This window comes from Scyliorhinus torazame, chromosome 16 (assembly GCF_047496885.1).
Source record: "Scyliorhinus torazame isolate Kashiwa2021f chromosome 16, sScyTor2.1, whole genome shotgun sequence".
In the NCBI taxonomy this organism is placed as follows: Eukaryota; Metazoa; Chordata; class Chondrichthyes; order Carcharhiniformes; family Scyliorhinidae; genus Scyliorhinus; species Scyliorhinus torazame.
In genome coordinates, this window is record NC_092722.1 from 9,515,524 (window position 1) to 9,531,917 (window position 16,394).

The window sequence follows — 16,394 nt, forward strand, 5'->3', positions numbered from 1 at the left end:
AAGAGTTCAATCTATGTTATATAACAAACTCTTGCAACACCAGCCAAAAGCCTGACACACTGCTGCTCTAACTGGATCTCAACTCTGCCTCCCAGTGGTGGCAGGCAGCAAGAGCAGACAGCGCACAGAACACTGCATTTTCACAAAGGTGCAGCAACTGGCTGGAGACCAGTTCCCACTGAAATTACTGGATAGGAAAGTGCTGGAGGGGAGCCTCTCTAATGCTTTCATTTAGAGCTGTGTCTCAAAAAGATGAGGTGGAGATGCTGGCGTTGGACTGGGGTGAGCACAGTAAGAAGTCTTACAACACCAGGTTAAAGTCCCACAGGTTTGTTTTGAATCACTAGCTTTCAGAGCACTGCTCCTTCCGCAGGTGAATGAAGCTTAAAATGAATTCAATAAGAAATGCTCTGTGAACAATGGCCACCTTCACAGGGAATGCCACCTAATATGCAGCAACAAGTACTTTTCAGTGAGAGTATTTTGTTGAGCACAGTGCGGGAATTAATTCAGTTTGAGATGTACGTAAAGTTACTGATAACCTAGGGCTCTTCCCTGGATTTCCATTCTCCTGTGGCATTGACCCTGGAATCTGGTTGATGCATTTAAGTTGCTGATCTGAATCCAGCCTCTCTCTCGACACCCAAGATTCAAGTACCACTTACATCGCGGTGGGCTGCACAGGCGTGTCCTCATGTTGGAAACTGGTGGTCAAGGGCAGTTGCTTTGCACTGACAATTGCTTGTAGACTTGCTCCTGATGTGGGGTGTTGATATAAGTCAGAAAATCAACAGGAAATAAGAATTCAGGGCAAGAGTAGGCCATTTGGCCCATCAAGTCTGCTCTGCTACTCAATACAATCATGGCTGATTGGATTGTGACCTTAACTCCACTCTCCTGCCTGTCCCAGTGTTGACTCCCTCGTCAATCAAAACTCCATCTAATTCAGCCCTTGAATGTAATTGATGACCCAGTTATTCTCACTGGAACGAAGGAGGTTGAGGGGCGACCGATAGAGATCTACAAAATTATGAGAGGCATAGACAGAGTGGATAGTCAGAGGCTTCTTCCCAGGGTAGAGGGGTCAATTACTATGGGGCATAGGTTTTATGTGCGGGGGTTTAGAGGTTTAGAGTAGATGTACGAGGCAAGTGCTTTTACACAGAGGGTAGTGGGTGCCTGGAACTCGCTGCCGGAGGAGGTGGTGGAAGCAGGGATGATAGTGACATTTAAGGGGCATCTTGACAAATACATGAATAGGATGGGAATAGAGAGATACAGACCCCGGAAGTGTAGAAGATTTTAGTTTTGACAGGCAGCATGGTCGGCACGGGCTTGGAGGACCGAAGGGCCTGTTCCTGTGCAGTACTTTTCTTTGTTCTTTGCTGTTTGGGGAAGAAAATTGCAAAAACTAACAATCCTCAGAGGCCAGCAGCGGGGTTAAATTCCGTACCGGCTGAGGTTATTCATGAAGGCTCCTCGGCCTTCTCAACCTTGCCCCTCGCCTGAGGGTTAAATCACCACCAGTCAGCTCTCCCCCTCAAAGAGGAAAGCAGCCTATGGTCATCTGGGACTATGACGACTTGCAATAAACACCAATATTCCATCTGCTCCTAACCACTTGCTGTACCTGTATACTAACTTATTGTGATTCATGTCCCAGGGCCCCCTGGTTTCTCTGTACAGTTAAGACAGTCGATCTCCATTTAAATGCTATACTGCTTTTCTATTCTTCCTACCAAGATCACATTTTTCCACATTGTACTCCGTCTGTCAACTATTTTGCCCTCTCACTTAACCTGTCTAAATCTCTTTATATAGAGTCACAGAGTTTTACAGCACAGAAAGTGGTTTTGTCCTCCTCGACAATGACAATTTCCATTCCAAAAACCCCGCTTGAGACATTTTAATCCATGCGCTTTAAGTGCGGCAATGTAGAATAGTTAAAAGTCCTTGGTTTGTGTTTTGTAAAGACAGAAAATACTGGAAAAACTCAGTAGGCCCGGCAGAATCTGTGGAGAGAGGACCACAAGAGTGCGATAGGGCTCCTCTTTGGGATTCTATATGTGAACGTTGACACAGCAGGCTGGCCGGAAACTGGAGAAGCAGTTCAGTTCTTCTAGTGACATCCCTCAATCTGAGCTAATAAGCTCTTTCCAGAGAAACACAGCCCAAATCTATTTCACCCAACTAAAAGGGCTGGAATTACAGCCTGTGCCTTCTACTGTATTAAATTATTTAGCACCATTCTATTTAGCAGAAGCACAGTGCCAATAAATCATTGCTACATTATGTCTTCAGTGTTCATCCAACGCTGCACGAGGTGATGAGAATTTTATTTTTGGACGGTGTGAACAACCAGACTGAACGCAACTCAGTCTAAAAGAATTGACACAAATGCGCAGATGTTACCAAGCATGAACTGCACACAAGATCATCGGATCAAAGAAAACTTAACCGAGCATCGCTACAGCCTTTCTGCAATGAAATGTGGCTGAGAGGACCAATCAGAACCCGGTATGAAGAATTAAACTTCAAATCAATTATTGCATTCTTGGCAAAGCTTCTAAAACAATTACAATCCTCCTGTGTGGCCAAATCATCAAAATTATATTATGAGCAGTTTCAATTTTCTTTTAAAATCAACGCGAGAAGCATTTTGCATAAAACGACACATCCACCACTCAGTTTCTTGTCCCTCGTGGCAAGTGATGCTTTTTAAAAAAATAATTATTCCCGCTTCAAATCCATCTAGTCAGGTTTGAAAGCCGTTTCTGTGGCAGGCTTGGCTATTTTGGAAAAGTCTGCAGGCTTTGGAAGCATTTTGACAGACACTAAGCTTTACTATGACAGCGGACGGGTGCAAAACAAAAACAGATTAATTTTATGCTCATGTGTCGACAAGCATTTTATTAATGAGATCAGAGAAATTCTCAGCTGTACATACAAAAAAACGATCCCCATGGAAGAAAACTGGTGTTAATAATCTTGGAAACATTTAACATGTGTGTAACAAAGCACCAATAGAATCAGATCTCAATCTATAACTTTACTGGTGCTAGATTTACTTCTCTTGCATTTACAATGAGGCTCAAACCACAACTCTCTCCAGAAAAAAACAAGCTTTATTCTGTACACCGGCAGATTAGTTTTGCTACACTTAATATAAAGATTAATTCCTTGATCATTTCTGAGGGACGGGATCTATTTCCCTCAGAGTTAAATCTGGGCAATTTCTCCGCGGTCAAAATATTTACAAGTTGAAAGGACTTTGCATGCTAACGTAATTCATCCAGTTGCTCCCAGATACAGAACGGACAACACAGCTGCCGCCTTACCTCGCTGCTACCCTGTGAGGAGACATCTGACCTCCACTCGGCACCACATGTCCTGACGGAGGTGCAGCTTTTTCCTACGCGATAGTTTCTCAAACAGCGCTGGTCCTTGCAGAATCCACAGGGAAAATCAGCCAGACTGCATTTCCAGCTGCCCAGTGTCAGGTTTCTGTATTAGTTTTCTTGCCCGCATGCCAATTCATTCGCTGCATAACGAATAAACAGTCTCATTGCAACAGCAGCAACGTTTTGTTTTGGGCAAGTGGTATGGGGTAATCCCAGATGTGAGTCTGGGCCAGCAAACATCTGGTGTCACGGGGGAGGAGGGGGGAGAGAGAGAGAGAGAGAGAGAGAGAGAGAGAGACGGACGTTGTGGGCAAAAGGGATCTCGCAGTAGATTTCTGGCTGGAAATACCCCCCTTTCCAGCAATAACAGGAGCATTGTGAGGATTAGGATAAATGGTCGGCATAACATCGTGGGCTGAAGGGCCTGTACTGTGCTGTACTTGTTCTATGTAGAAACCTGTAGCTTCCAGGCCTTATTTAAATGCAGCACCTCCTGCCCACTTTGTTCATTGAGAGAGCAGGGTGCATCTGATGGCATCCTTGGCCATCCCTTGGCCACAACGCCACTTCCAGGTGATTGCTGAGAGTGAGCTACCAGGAGGGAGTCTTGCTGGGGGTGAGCGGAGCAGTGAATTTTACAGCAGAGAAGGACTTGGCCTGTGTCAGTTCTTCCAAAGAGTTATCCAATCAGTCCCACTCCCCTGCTCTTTCACACGGCCCCGCAGGCCCCGCGATGTTCTCCCGAAGTTTTATCCAATTCCCCTTTAATTTTTAAAATGTATTCTTTCATGGGGTGTGGGAAAGGCCAGCTTCTTTTGCCCATCCCTTGTACTGAGGGGCTCGCTCAGGCATTTCAGACGCAGTTATGAGTCGACCACATGGCTGGAGTCACATGTAGGCCAGACCAGGTTAGGTTGGCAGATTCCGTATCTTTGTAACCTCCTTCAGCCCTACAACCTCCTGCGCACACCTCCCACATCTCCACGCTGCACAGATTCTGACTTCCTGAACATTAGCAATTAAAGGTGCCATATGAATATAAATGTGAATGTGCTGATATGTTCATACAAGTACTATGTCAATGTAACTTCTTCATGCTGCTTCCTGCACAGCTCAGGCCCAATTACACCCATCGGATCACCTGGACCTTCATCAAGCAGTGTGACATTCCCTATTTCAACAGCAGGAAGAGAATATCAAAGCCATTCAGCCAATGCTTATGTGAATCATACACTAACAATGCTAACTTAGGAACTGCTACGAAAAGACACCAGAGACTGAAGTGTCCAATGTAGCAACTGTGATTCATTTAATGCCAGACGCAATAGTGCTTTGAGTTAATCTCTCACTCAAGTGTCAGTACACATCTGAAACCTAAACCGTCAACTTCAAGTGCTTGCTTATTTTAATATAGCTGCTATATCGCTAATTGTTTGGAGCAGGTTCTGTGATTTGGGATAATTAGTGTTTACAGTTGTCATATTTCATCTTATTTTTCCTATGTAGCCATTATCAAAGCACAAAATAAAAAGATAAAAACATAATTAATAACAAACCTTAAGATTCCATAACATATAGAAACATTACCTATAGAAACAAACACCATAGGCATCATAAAACAGGGGTAAAAGTGAAATCCTACAAATTAATGCAATTAAAAAACTTTTATTGAGGGGTGGGTGGGGAGATAATATTTTGCAGGGGATTGAAAAGTCGAAAAAAGAACACGTGAAAAACGTCAATGACCTTTTTGCAACAAGATTCAAAAACAGAGGACCCTGGGCATTGTAGGAATCCGAAACATCGTTTTTTTCTAAATAAAAGATGCCATCAGATGAAAGTAAATGTGATCTGCCGATAAAGCAAGTTGAGGGAATGAGGAGGTCACCATTGTAACCAAACAAGATGAAGGTGGGCAGCAACATATCCACAGCTTGTGAAAAGCATTCTTACACAAGTGACGCATTTTTAACCTTCAAATACCCCAGGGAATCAGCTGATCCAAATCTGCTTCATCAGGGAAAGTCAAATAACTAAGTAGTTGGAAATAATTGACCAATTGTCAGGTGTTGATTGATTGATTAATTGATTTGTGACATGTACCGAAGTACAGTGAAAAGTATTTTTCTACGGCCAACGGAATGTACACAGTAGGCATAAAGAATAAACGGCAAAGTACATCGCCAAATAAGTAATTGGTTACAGTGCGGAACAAGGGCCAAACAAAGCTAATACACAAGAGTAGCATAGGGCGTCGTGAATAGTGTCTTACAGGGAACAGATCAGTCCGAGGGAGAGTTGTTGAGGAGTCTAGAAGTTGTGGGGAAGAAGCTGTTCCTATGTCTGGATGTGCAGGTCGTCAGACTTCTGCCTGATGGAAGGGTCTGGAAGAGGGCAAACCCTCGGCGGGAAGGGTCTCTGACAATGCTGTCTACCTTCCTGAGGCAGCGAGAGGTGTAGACAGAATCAATGGGAGGGTGGCCAGGGACTTAACCCCATCTTCCCAAACATCTCTGATATATAATGACCGGGTTTGGGCCTTCTACTCCCTCCGGCAGCTCCATGATTCCAAAGTTCAGCCTCCTGGAGCGATTCTACAAATCAAACACCTCGGCCCGCAGTGTTTTATTATCACCAGCCAACAACGCCATCTCAGCCTCCAAAGAGACAATCCGATGACTCGGCTTAGAGAAAGCGTCCTCCTCCACACTCTGCAATACAGTGCCATGCGCCTTTATCATTCACCCGCCTTCGAATTGGGCCACCTCTATTGAATTGTGGCGGTCCTCAGGGAAAGCCTGCCGCTGATTCTGAAATTCCGCTGCCCAGATGCCCGTAAGCATCGCGATCGTCGATGAAGTGACCTGAGTCATGGCAGCGGCTTCAGCCACTTTCCCGTACCAGCCTCCCTGAACAGGCGCCCGAATGTGGCGACTAGGGGTTTTTCACAGTAACTTCATTTGAAGCCTACTTGTGACAATAAGCAATTTTCATTTCATTTCATTTTCATTTTCATTTCATTTCATTTCCTGACACACCAGCCTGGAGAGGCATCCAAATCAGTCGATGACTCTTCATTTGCTGGCTTCTTTGATCTGGACTCTCTGGGCATTTCTCTATCCTATCGAACTATTCAAGTTTCACCCCAAACACCCCCCAAAAGCTGGGGGGAAACAGCCAGAAACAAATGGCGGGAGCCATCTCGTGTGCGACTACTCCCTACATGCCGCCACCGGAACCTCCCCAAGAATAAGACCATAAGACATAGGAGCGGAAGTAAGGCCATTCGGCCCATCGTGTCCACTCCACCATTCAATCATGGCTGATTTCAACTCCATTTACCCGCTCTCTCTCCATAGCCCTTAATTCCTCGAGAACATTCCTCGAATACATTTGCAGGTTGTGACCATCGCTAGCAAGGCAAACATTTTCTGTCAATTTCCAATTGCTCGGGGCAATGATGGTTAGCCTCCTTTTTGAATAAAACTAAGTGGCCGCTATCCATTTCAGAGGGCAGTTGAGAGTCAATCACATTGTTGTCAGCCCTGGGGTCATATTTAGACTAGACCTATGCTCTAGATCATTAGCCCCGCATTACCAGACGTGTGGCTTTTTTTATTCTTTGTGGAATGTGTCACTGGCAAGGCCAGCAGTTGTTGTCACCTCGAATTGCCCTCGAGACGGTGGTCGTGAGCCGCCTTTTTGAAATGTGAATAGTACACATGACTATGATTTAGTGGCCATTACTGAAACATGGTTAAAGGATGGTCACGACTGGGAGTTAAATATCCGAGGGTATCAAATTTTTTGGAAGGACAGAGTGGATGGTAAGGGAGGTGGTGTAGCTCTGTTATTTAAGGATGACATCCGAGCAATAGTAAGGGATAACATCGGTGCTATGGGGATAAGGTTGAATCCATTTGGGTGGAAATCAGGAATAGTAAGGCGAAAAAGTCACTGATAGGAGTAATCTATAGGCCACCAAATAGTAACATTAAGGTGGGGCAGGCAATAAACAAAGAAATAACAGATGCATGTAGAAATGGTACAGCAGTTATCATGGGGGATTTTAATCTACATGTTGATTGGTTTAACCAGGTCGGTCAAGGCAGCCTTGAGGAGGAGTTTATAGAATGTATCCGCGATAGTTTCCTAGAACAGTATGTAATGGAACCGACGAGGGAACAAGCGGTCCTAGATCTGGTCCTGTGTAATGAGACAGGATTGATTCAGGATCTCATAGTTAGGGATCCTCTCGGAAGGAGCGATAACAATATGGTGGAATTTAAAATACAGATGGAGGGTGAGAAGGTAAAATCAAGCACTAGTGTTTTGTGCTTAAACAAAGGAGATTACAATGGGATGAGAGAAGAACTAGCTAAGGTAGACTGGGAGCAAAGACTTTATAGTGAAACAGTTGAGGAACAGTGGAGAACCTTCCAAGTGATTTTTCACAGTGCTCAGCAAAGGTTTATACCAACAAAAAGGAAGGACGGTAAAAAGAGGGAAAATTGACCGTGGATATCGAAGGAAATAAGGGAGAGTATCAAATTGAAGGAAAAAACATACAAAGTAGCAAAGATTAGTGGGAGGCTAGAGGACTGGGAAATCTTTAGGGGGCAACAGAAAGCTACCAAAAAAGCGATAAAGAAGAGTAAGATAGATTATGAGAGTAAACTTGCTCAGAATATAAAAACAGATAGTAAAAGTTTCTACAAATACATAAAACAAAAAAAAGAGTGGCTAAGGTAAATATTAGTCCTTTAGAGGATGAGAAGGGAGATTTAATAATGGGAGATGAGGAAATGGCTGAGGAACTGAACAGGTTTTTTGGGTCGGTCTTCACAGTGGAAGACACAAATAACATGCCAGTGACTGATGGAAATGAGGCTATGACAGGTGAGGACCTTGAGAGGATTGTTATCACCAAGGAGGAAGTGATGGGCAAGCTAATGGGGCTAAAGGTAGACAAGTCTCCTGGACCTGATGGAATGCATCCCAGAGTGCTAAAAGAGATGGCTAGGGAAATTGCAAATGCACGAGTGATAATTTACCAAAGTTCACTAGACTCTGGGGTGGTCCCGGCGGATTGGAAATTAGCAAACGTGACACCACTGTTTAAAAAAGGAGGTAGGCAGAAAGCGGGTAATTATAGGCCAGTGAGCTTAACTTCGGTAGTAGGGAAGATGCTGGAATCTATCATCAAGGAAGAAATAGCGAGGCATCTGGATGGAAATTGTCCCATTGGGCAGACGCAGCATGGGTTCATAAAGGGCAGGTCGTGCCTAACTAATTTAGTGGAATTTTTTGAGGACATTAACAGTGCGGTAGATAACGGGGAGCCAATGGATGTGGTATATCTGGATTTCCAGAAAGCCTTTGACAAGGTGACACACAAAAGGTTGTTGTATAAGATAAAGATGCATGGCATTAAGGGGAAAGTAGTAGCATGGATAGAGGATTGGTTAATTAATAGAAAGCAAAGAGTGGGGATTAATGGGTGTTTCTCTGGTTGGCAATCAGTAGCTAGTGGTGTCCCTCAGGGATCAGTGTTGGGCCCGCAGTTGTTCACAATTTACAGAGACGATTTGGAGTTGGGGACCAAGGGCAATGTGTCCAAGTTTGCAGACGACACTAAGATAAGTGGTAAAGCAAAAGGTGCAGAGGATACTGGAAGTCTGCAGAGGGATTTGGATAGGCTAAGTGAATGGGCTAGGGTCTGGCAGATGGAATACAATGTTGACAAATGTGAGGTTATCCATTTTGGTATGAATAACAGCAAAAGGGATTATTATTTAAATGATAAAATATTAAAACATGCTGCTTTGCAGAGAGATCTGGGTGTGCTAGTGCATGAGTCGCAAAAAGTTGGTTTTCAGGTGCAACAGGTGATTAAGAAGGCAAATGGAATTTTGTCCTTCATTGCTAGAGGGATGGAGTTTAAGACTAGGGAGGTTCTGCTGCAATTGTATAAGGTGTTAGTGAGGCCACACCTGGAGTATTGTGTTCAGTTTTGGTCTCCTTACTTGAGAAAGGACGTACTGGCACTGGAGGGTGTGCAGAGGAGATTCACTAGGTTAATCCCAGAGCTGAAGGGGTTGGATTACGAGGAGAGGTTGAGTAGACTGGGACTGTACTCGTTGGAATTTAGAAGGATGAGGGGGGATCTTATAGAAACATATAAGATTATGAAGGGAATAGATAGGATAGATGCGGGCAGGTTGTTTCCACTGGCGGGTGAAAGCAGAACTAGGGGGCATAGCCTCAAAATAAGGGGAAGTAGATTTAGGACTGAGTTTAGGAGGAACTTCTTCACCCAAAGGGTTGTGAATCTATGGAATTCCTTGCCCAGTGAAGCAGTAGAGGCTCCTTCATTAAATGTTTTTAAGATAAAGATAGATAGTTTTTTGAAGCATAAAGGGATTAAGGGTTATGGTGTTCGGGCCGGAAAGTGGAGCTGAGTCCACAAAAGATCAGCCATGATCTCATTGAATGGTGGAGCAGGCTCGAGGGGCCAGATGGCCTACTCCTGCTCCTAGTTCTTATGTTCTTATATAGAGTAATGGGAGCGATTTGGTCATGGTCTGATTTGTAAAGTATCTGAACAGTTTGTACAATGCTATCTTGTCATTTATCATGTCAACCAGGGGCTGGTTTAGCACAGGGCTAAATAGCTGGCTTTTAAAGCAGACCAAGGCAGGCCAGCAGCACGGTTCAATTCCCGTATCAGCCTCCCCGAACAGGCGCCGGAATGTGGCGACTAGGGACTTTTCACAGTAACTTCATTTGAAGCCTACTTGTGACAATAAGTGATTTTCATTTTCATTTCACTTTGGCTGGACACACCACAGTCTTAACCTTTGGAAGTGTTCAATTACTTTATAATTGGGTGAATTAGAACAGGCATGTTGAGAGATCTAATATGTGACCCTCCAGGGTTTATACTGTTTGAGCATAATTGTGGCTTTGTATGTTCAAACCAAACACGAACATCTACACGAGCCCAAGAACCGACACCCACACAGTGGTTAGAACCTGCCAACACTCTAGCGCGAGAGAGAGGGAGGCAAAATAGTTCATATCAACGTTTGTTTATCATTTCTGTGATATAATTAGTGAAACCACACCATTTTACGAGAATCATTCATGGAACGGAGAATAGCTCCGCCTGCTCACAACTTCACATCTCAGGTTTTATTGCAGTTCCCCACATCAGTCTAGTTGGATGAGGCAACAGTTAATGGATTCACTGAATTCTTTTGACACCCGTTCAACACTTCGGCAACAGCACAGCTTCCTTCAGGAATGCTTAGCTTTCCCCGTGGAACACTACATCTCAATTGATTTGCTGAAGATTCGTTCATATCCGATGCACCGAAACCTTCAGGTGTGAGCAGAATGAACCAATGGAGAGGTTCATCAACACCTCAGACTTACCTTCTCTGAACTGGATGACGGAAACTAATGATGCGGATGGACACATGAACGTCTGCCCGTGTGCTGCACACGCAGCTGACGTTTCTTAGACTACATTGTCAGGATTAAAGAGGAGATGACACATCAACACACCCGCCGCTGCAACAATGCTTGCTTTCTGCTTGATCGTGACGCTACTGATCAAGAGAAAAACCCAACCATATCGACAAGGCGTTACACATTCCCCAAATTTAGTTTCCAAAGGCTAACTAACCTGTCCTCGTCAGAGATGGGATGGTGCCCAGTGACAGGGCTCGGTTTAGACGACCAGGAAGTGAGCAGGGAGAATTGCGTCGCGTGGTTCTGCACAGCTGTTGCCTTGCCAGTTGAGGAATACTAGGAGGTATAGGGATGAACGAAGAGGCCAGACTTGAAGCACAGGGTGAGAGAGAGCCATCACTGCAGAAAGCGTTGACTGATTCACCGGACAAGTACCTGCAATACACAAACAACTGTTTGAAGGAAAACCCCAGATTTAAACCCAGTTAAGATATATAAAACGACTCCACTAGGCAGCAACTAAATAGGTTTCATTTCCCCAATCATTTAATTGAACTACATATGGAAGCAGATGGTCTGTGCAAATTGTAAATATTCACAGAACAAAGTGTTAGATCACTGCCAAGTCGATTATATGAAGGTCTAACTTAAAGCAATAGGCAATATTCTTACATCCCCCCCCCCCCCCCCCCCCCCCCCCCCCGATGTAAAACATCTGTGAGCAGAGGACTTCTGGAAAATACTCCAGTGCAGTGAAGACTACAATTGCTGCACAAGTTGACTGCGATTTCTTCCTACATTAGAACAGTGACTAATCTTCAAAAGTAATAAATTGGCTATAACGCACCTTGGGGTTCCCGAGAATGAAAAAAGGCAGCAAAAAAATGCAAACTTTCCCCATTTCCATTCCAATGAATGAGTAAACAATTAACTTTTAATGAACATGCATTTACGAGCCCCATGAACACCCACTCACGAATGAGAAGAGAATGTGTTGCGTGGTGTCATTTGAAACGGGTCTATTCTGTGAAGAGAATGGATTCAATTTGGATGAGTCAGGTTTCAAATTAATAACGGAGATAAAAAATCCATGGAAGTAAAATATACAGAATGCTACATCGGGTATTAGAACACCCTCATTTCTTCAATTATGGAGGCACAATTTAACACAGATAAGATTACATCACTTGTTAAATGTTTTGTAGAATTAGTTGAAAGCAAAGTGGAGCTGCTGTTAGTGTCGGCTCTCGTTAGGGTTAAGTTCCTGGGCAGTCATAGCATCCCACATACCCACCAAGGTAATCATTGGTAACATTGTACATCTGAGGTGTGGCAAGGTAATCAATCATGGAATGTTAACAGCCAAGGCAACATTCATAAACTGTAAGTTTTTCGAAGTAACATGTAGTGGAGAGGAAGCAGGAACAGGAAAATGTTTGACTTTTCTAACAAACAATAGGCCATTGACGCCCTTGTACTTGGTTCGTCCATTGTCGCCGTTGACAAATTTGACTACCTGAGCACAGACAAAGGATCAAGCTTCAATCCTTCCTGACTGGTTGAACAATGCACAACGTTAAAGAAACACCATTTACTCACTGCTGTTTTGCAATGGGCATGTGCCAGGTTACTGATATTTTAAACATGCCAAAAACGTCAGTACTCAGTCAGTGGACAGTACCTGCCAAGAGTTATGTTTTGCCTCAAGAGTTGTTGGAAGTGCAAGATATGAATGCTGTCGTGCACCTGCGACCTAAGTGAGGGGGGGGGGGGGGTAAGCTGAGTCACCAACCAGGCTGAAGCATGATAGCTACAAGTTATTAGATAATGCAACATGCAGAAAGAGAAAGTAGAGGGAACAAAAGATTGGATTGAGGGGCACGGGGGGGGGATTAAAAAAATGGAAACTGCTATTGATTTTAAATCCTGTCTTAAAAATCAGCAGCAATTTTTTAATTTATAAAGTTTGAGTACCCAATTTTTTTTTCCAGTTAAGGGGCAATTTAGCGTGACCAATCCACCTACTCAGTTGCTATATTTATAGCAGGATTCCACCACACGCAGATGCTCACAAAGGAAAATATTTTCATTGACTTGCAGATCAGTAGTGAAAATAGAAGGGCGGTATGTGGCGCAGGGGTTAGCACTGGGACTGCGACACTGAGGACCCGGGTTCGAATCCCGACCCTGGGTCACTGCCCGTGTGGAGTTTGCACATTCTCCCCAGAATCTGATAGCAGGGACGGCGAAGGTCTTACTATTGAAGAGTGCATTTTATCACTCTGGTTTGACTTGGATTGGCAGTCACTGGAGCGTGAAAATATCCTAACAAATGTAAGCTTTCCCATTCGTTACAGAATAATTTTGGGACATGAGGCACGATCAATTTGGCTGGAGACGAAGTTGAATTTAAACTGAGGCTTTATTAGTATCTGAAGTGTGGCCTCCTACAGCAGCTGACGAAATGGCTGCTAGCTGAAGGCCACGCATATTTATAACCCGGCTCCTGGGCGGAGCTAGCATGCAGGGGCCCAGGTGAACCTGTAGTGCAGGTTCTACCGTACAACCCTTAATATAGGCACACAGTGGTTTACCACAGGACATTTCCTTAATTAAAGTGTGCATTGAAATCCAAATACATTTTCTGTTGATCACAGTTCAGCGCTTGGGATAATGGAATCATTTTGGAACCGTAGATTCATGTTACTCATACAGGTAAAACATTCCACAAACTAATAGGTTTGAGGGTCCTTAAGACCGCATTCTATAATCTGGAACTGTAAATCAGACGCCTTTATGTTAAGCAACAAGATGAAGACACATTGCATGTTCAGAGACAAAAGTACATTCCTCTGTGGATCAGTATAAGGTTTCTGAAGTCAATTGTAACAAAGGCGCACACACACAAAAATTCTTTTAGAAACCAGTTTTGCAATTTTCCTTTCCTTGTAAAAATCATTTGAATTTGGTGTATGCCTTCTTTAAGCAGCGGTTTGGCTAATGAGGTATTTATCGGTCGTCTAGGTTATAAATACAAAAACATTACAGACATCTATCAACAGCTCGATAGCATCTGGTGACAACTGGGCCTAATTGGCTGGGTAGGCCTCAACACTTTGAAAACCTGGAGAAAAGTTAAACCTGACCAAAGGCAGTGCTCAAAAACAAACCGCCTTCAGCTGAAGTGGCCAAAACACTTTAAAGCTTGCAAATACTTTTTGCAATCAACTCTATTCCACCACACGCATTAAATGGCCTTTTCAAATGTTCCCAGTCAATGTGGTCTACGCATTAATATATATGGTTCATCGCTCCTGGTTCATTGCCACTGTGAAGGCATCCCCTGCCCGCCCGCCCCCCCCAAACCTTGCTTTTAGACTAGCAGTTAGCAGACTTGGAACATCTGATACTTGATGCGTCAAAACACTCACTTTGAGCTTGGTTCATAGATCAACGAGCTACATGTCACTCGGGGTATGTACGATGTTCTGGGGGCATGGGGTTGTGTAAGCTGGCTTGTTCCGAGTCTACAGGAAGTCCTGCATATCCGATAACAGGTCATCCGCCTGAATAGTTAACCCGACCTTTCTCTCCACAGACTCTGCCCTGACCTGCTGAGTGCTTCCAGCGCTGCCTGCTTGCCAATATCTACAAGTGCTTTCTGTACATGTGATTGCCACCGAGGGCTTCCCCTCTGTTAAGACAGCTATATACTAAGAAAGAAAACATTCTTATAGACTTATGCTCCTGTTGGCAAAGATAGCTTCTGCAGTACACGGAGTGATTTTTTTTCCAGAAATTACCTCTGACTGCACACTCACCCTCGAGGGCAATTAGAGATGGGCGATAAATGTTGTCCTCACTAGCAATGAGCGCATCTTATGAATTCATAAAACCTCCTTGGAATCTTATTATCTGCTTCTGATCAGTCAGGAGAGGAGATCGGGTATGGTGCAATTTATTACCCACTGTTCTGCCCACCCTGGTCTAATTTAAATAAAAAACAAGGTTTCTTATGCTGCTTACAGTGAAAGATAGGTTCTCCTTCTTTTAGGACAATAAGCGTGTTGCCCACAAGTGTGACAGGAAGTAAGTACAAAACTTCCAGGGAGTGGATTGAAGGTGGAATCTGCGTGTTGAGATATCGGGCACAAGTGCCAGAGGTTATGTTCACACAAAGAATTTATAGCATAGGAGGCCATTCAGCCCATCTTCTGTGCCAACCCAATCCAATTTTCCAGCTCTTGGTCTGTAGCCTACAGCAATTTCACTGCACAATGAGGACTTTGGTGGGGTCGCCAACATAAGACCGCCAGTGGGTATGCATTTGGTGCACGAGGAAGCCCGTCAGAAAGGCTGAAGTCAACATTAAAAAGCACAGGGCAGTCCAGCATCAATTTGGTCACACGGCTTTGCAAGAGCCCATCCTTTCCAGCACCAACTCCATTTGTACATGTGAGCCCCCCCCCCCCCCCCCCCCCCACCACCACCACCCCCACCCCACGATTCAGCAACTGCTGGTCAATGTCACATATTCCACTGCACCACAAACAGCCGTCCGAGCACTTCACTGGCAACTCCGGCTGCTGTGGTGTAAGGTCAGCTGGCTGCCAACATGGCTGTGGATCAGAGCATTCCAAAACACACGCAGGTTGTCGCAGCAATGTGCAAATCTGTCTTCCAACGCATTACTAGGACTGCAGGGAATACCACCCCAAGGGGAATGGCAGTGGTTCTATGAAGGTTGAACCCACCTTCTCTCAGGAAGGTAGCATTTACCCTCCCACCATTTACCCTCGCCCTGGCAGCCAGCCTGCCCGTGCAGAGACGATGCAGTCCGCAGTGGGGCTTTCCAGATCCAAAGCTATTTGAGGTTGTCCTAGAAGACCAACTGCATTCTGCTCCTTTGAAAGCAGCCTTCTACCAGCCATGCTGCAAACCAATAGCAGCGCTGTGTGGGAGCAATGGACAAAGATATACGGAAGACAGGTACAAAGGGAATTCACCAGTGATTATTTGACGTACAAGAACTCGGCATGATTTCATTAATAAATTTGGTTTGGAATGTTTATTTTGTAGTGGCTTTTATTCTTTACATTGTGGACGAGCAAATGGTGACGTTCAGTCACAAAGGAAAGGTATTAGGCAGTTGGTGAAAGGGGAATTGAGGTTGCAGTGTCTGCTATCGCATTCAGATGAGTTCTTCGCAAATAGCCTAGGCAGAAAGAGTATCGAGATTGTCTCTTCTCCGTGTAACTGGTGGGATGGGTGGTTAGCACTGCTGCCTCACAGCACCAGGGACCCGGGTTCAAATCCAGCCTTGGACTGTCTATGGAATTAGCACGTTCTCCCAGTGCCTGCGTGGCTTTCCTACGGGTGCTCTGGTTTCCTCCCACAGTCCAAAGATGTGCAGGTTAGCTGGGGTTACGGGGCTAGGGCGGGGAGTGGGCCTAGGTGGGGTGCTCTTTCAGAGAGTCAGTGCAGACTCGATGGGCAGAATGGCCTTAAGGATTCTAT

The 16,394-nt window shown here is 44.6% G+C and overlaps 1 protein-coding gene across 2 annotated transcripts in view; it reads right to left on the bottom strand.

The window, feature by feature from the left end:
- tmem201 (transmembrane protein 201) overlaps positions 1-16,394 on the bottom strand; it is a 230,513-nt gene that overhangs the window by 94,671 nt on the left and 119,448 nt on the right. For both annotated transcript variants that reach the window (XM_072477917.1, XM_072477916.1), the window contains exon 7: positions 11,092-11,312. In XM_072477917.1, the coding sequence (XP_072334018.1) occupies positions 11,092-11,312 (221 nt within the window). The remainder of the gene's footprint in view (positions 1-11,091; positions 11,313-16,394) is intronic.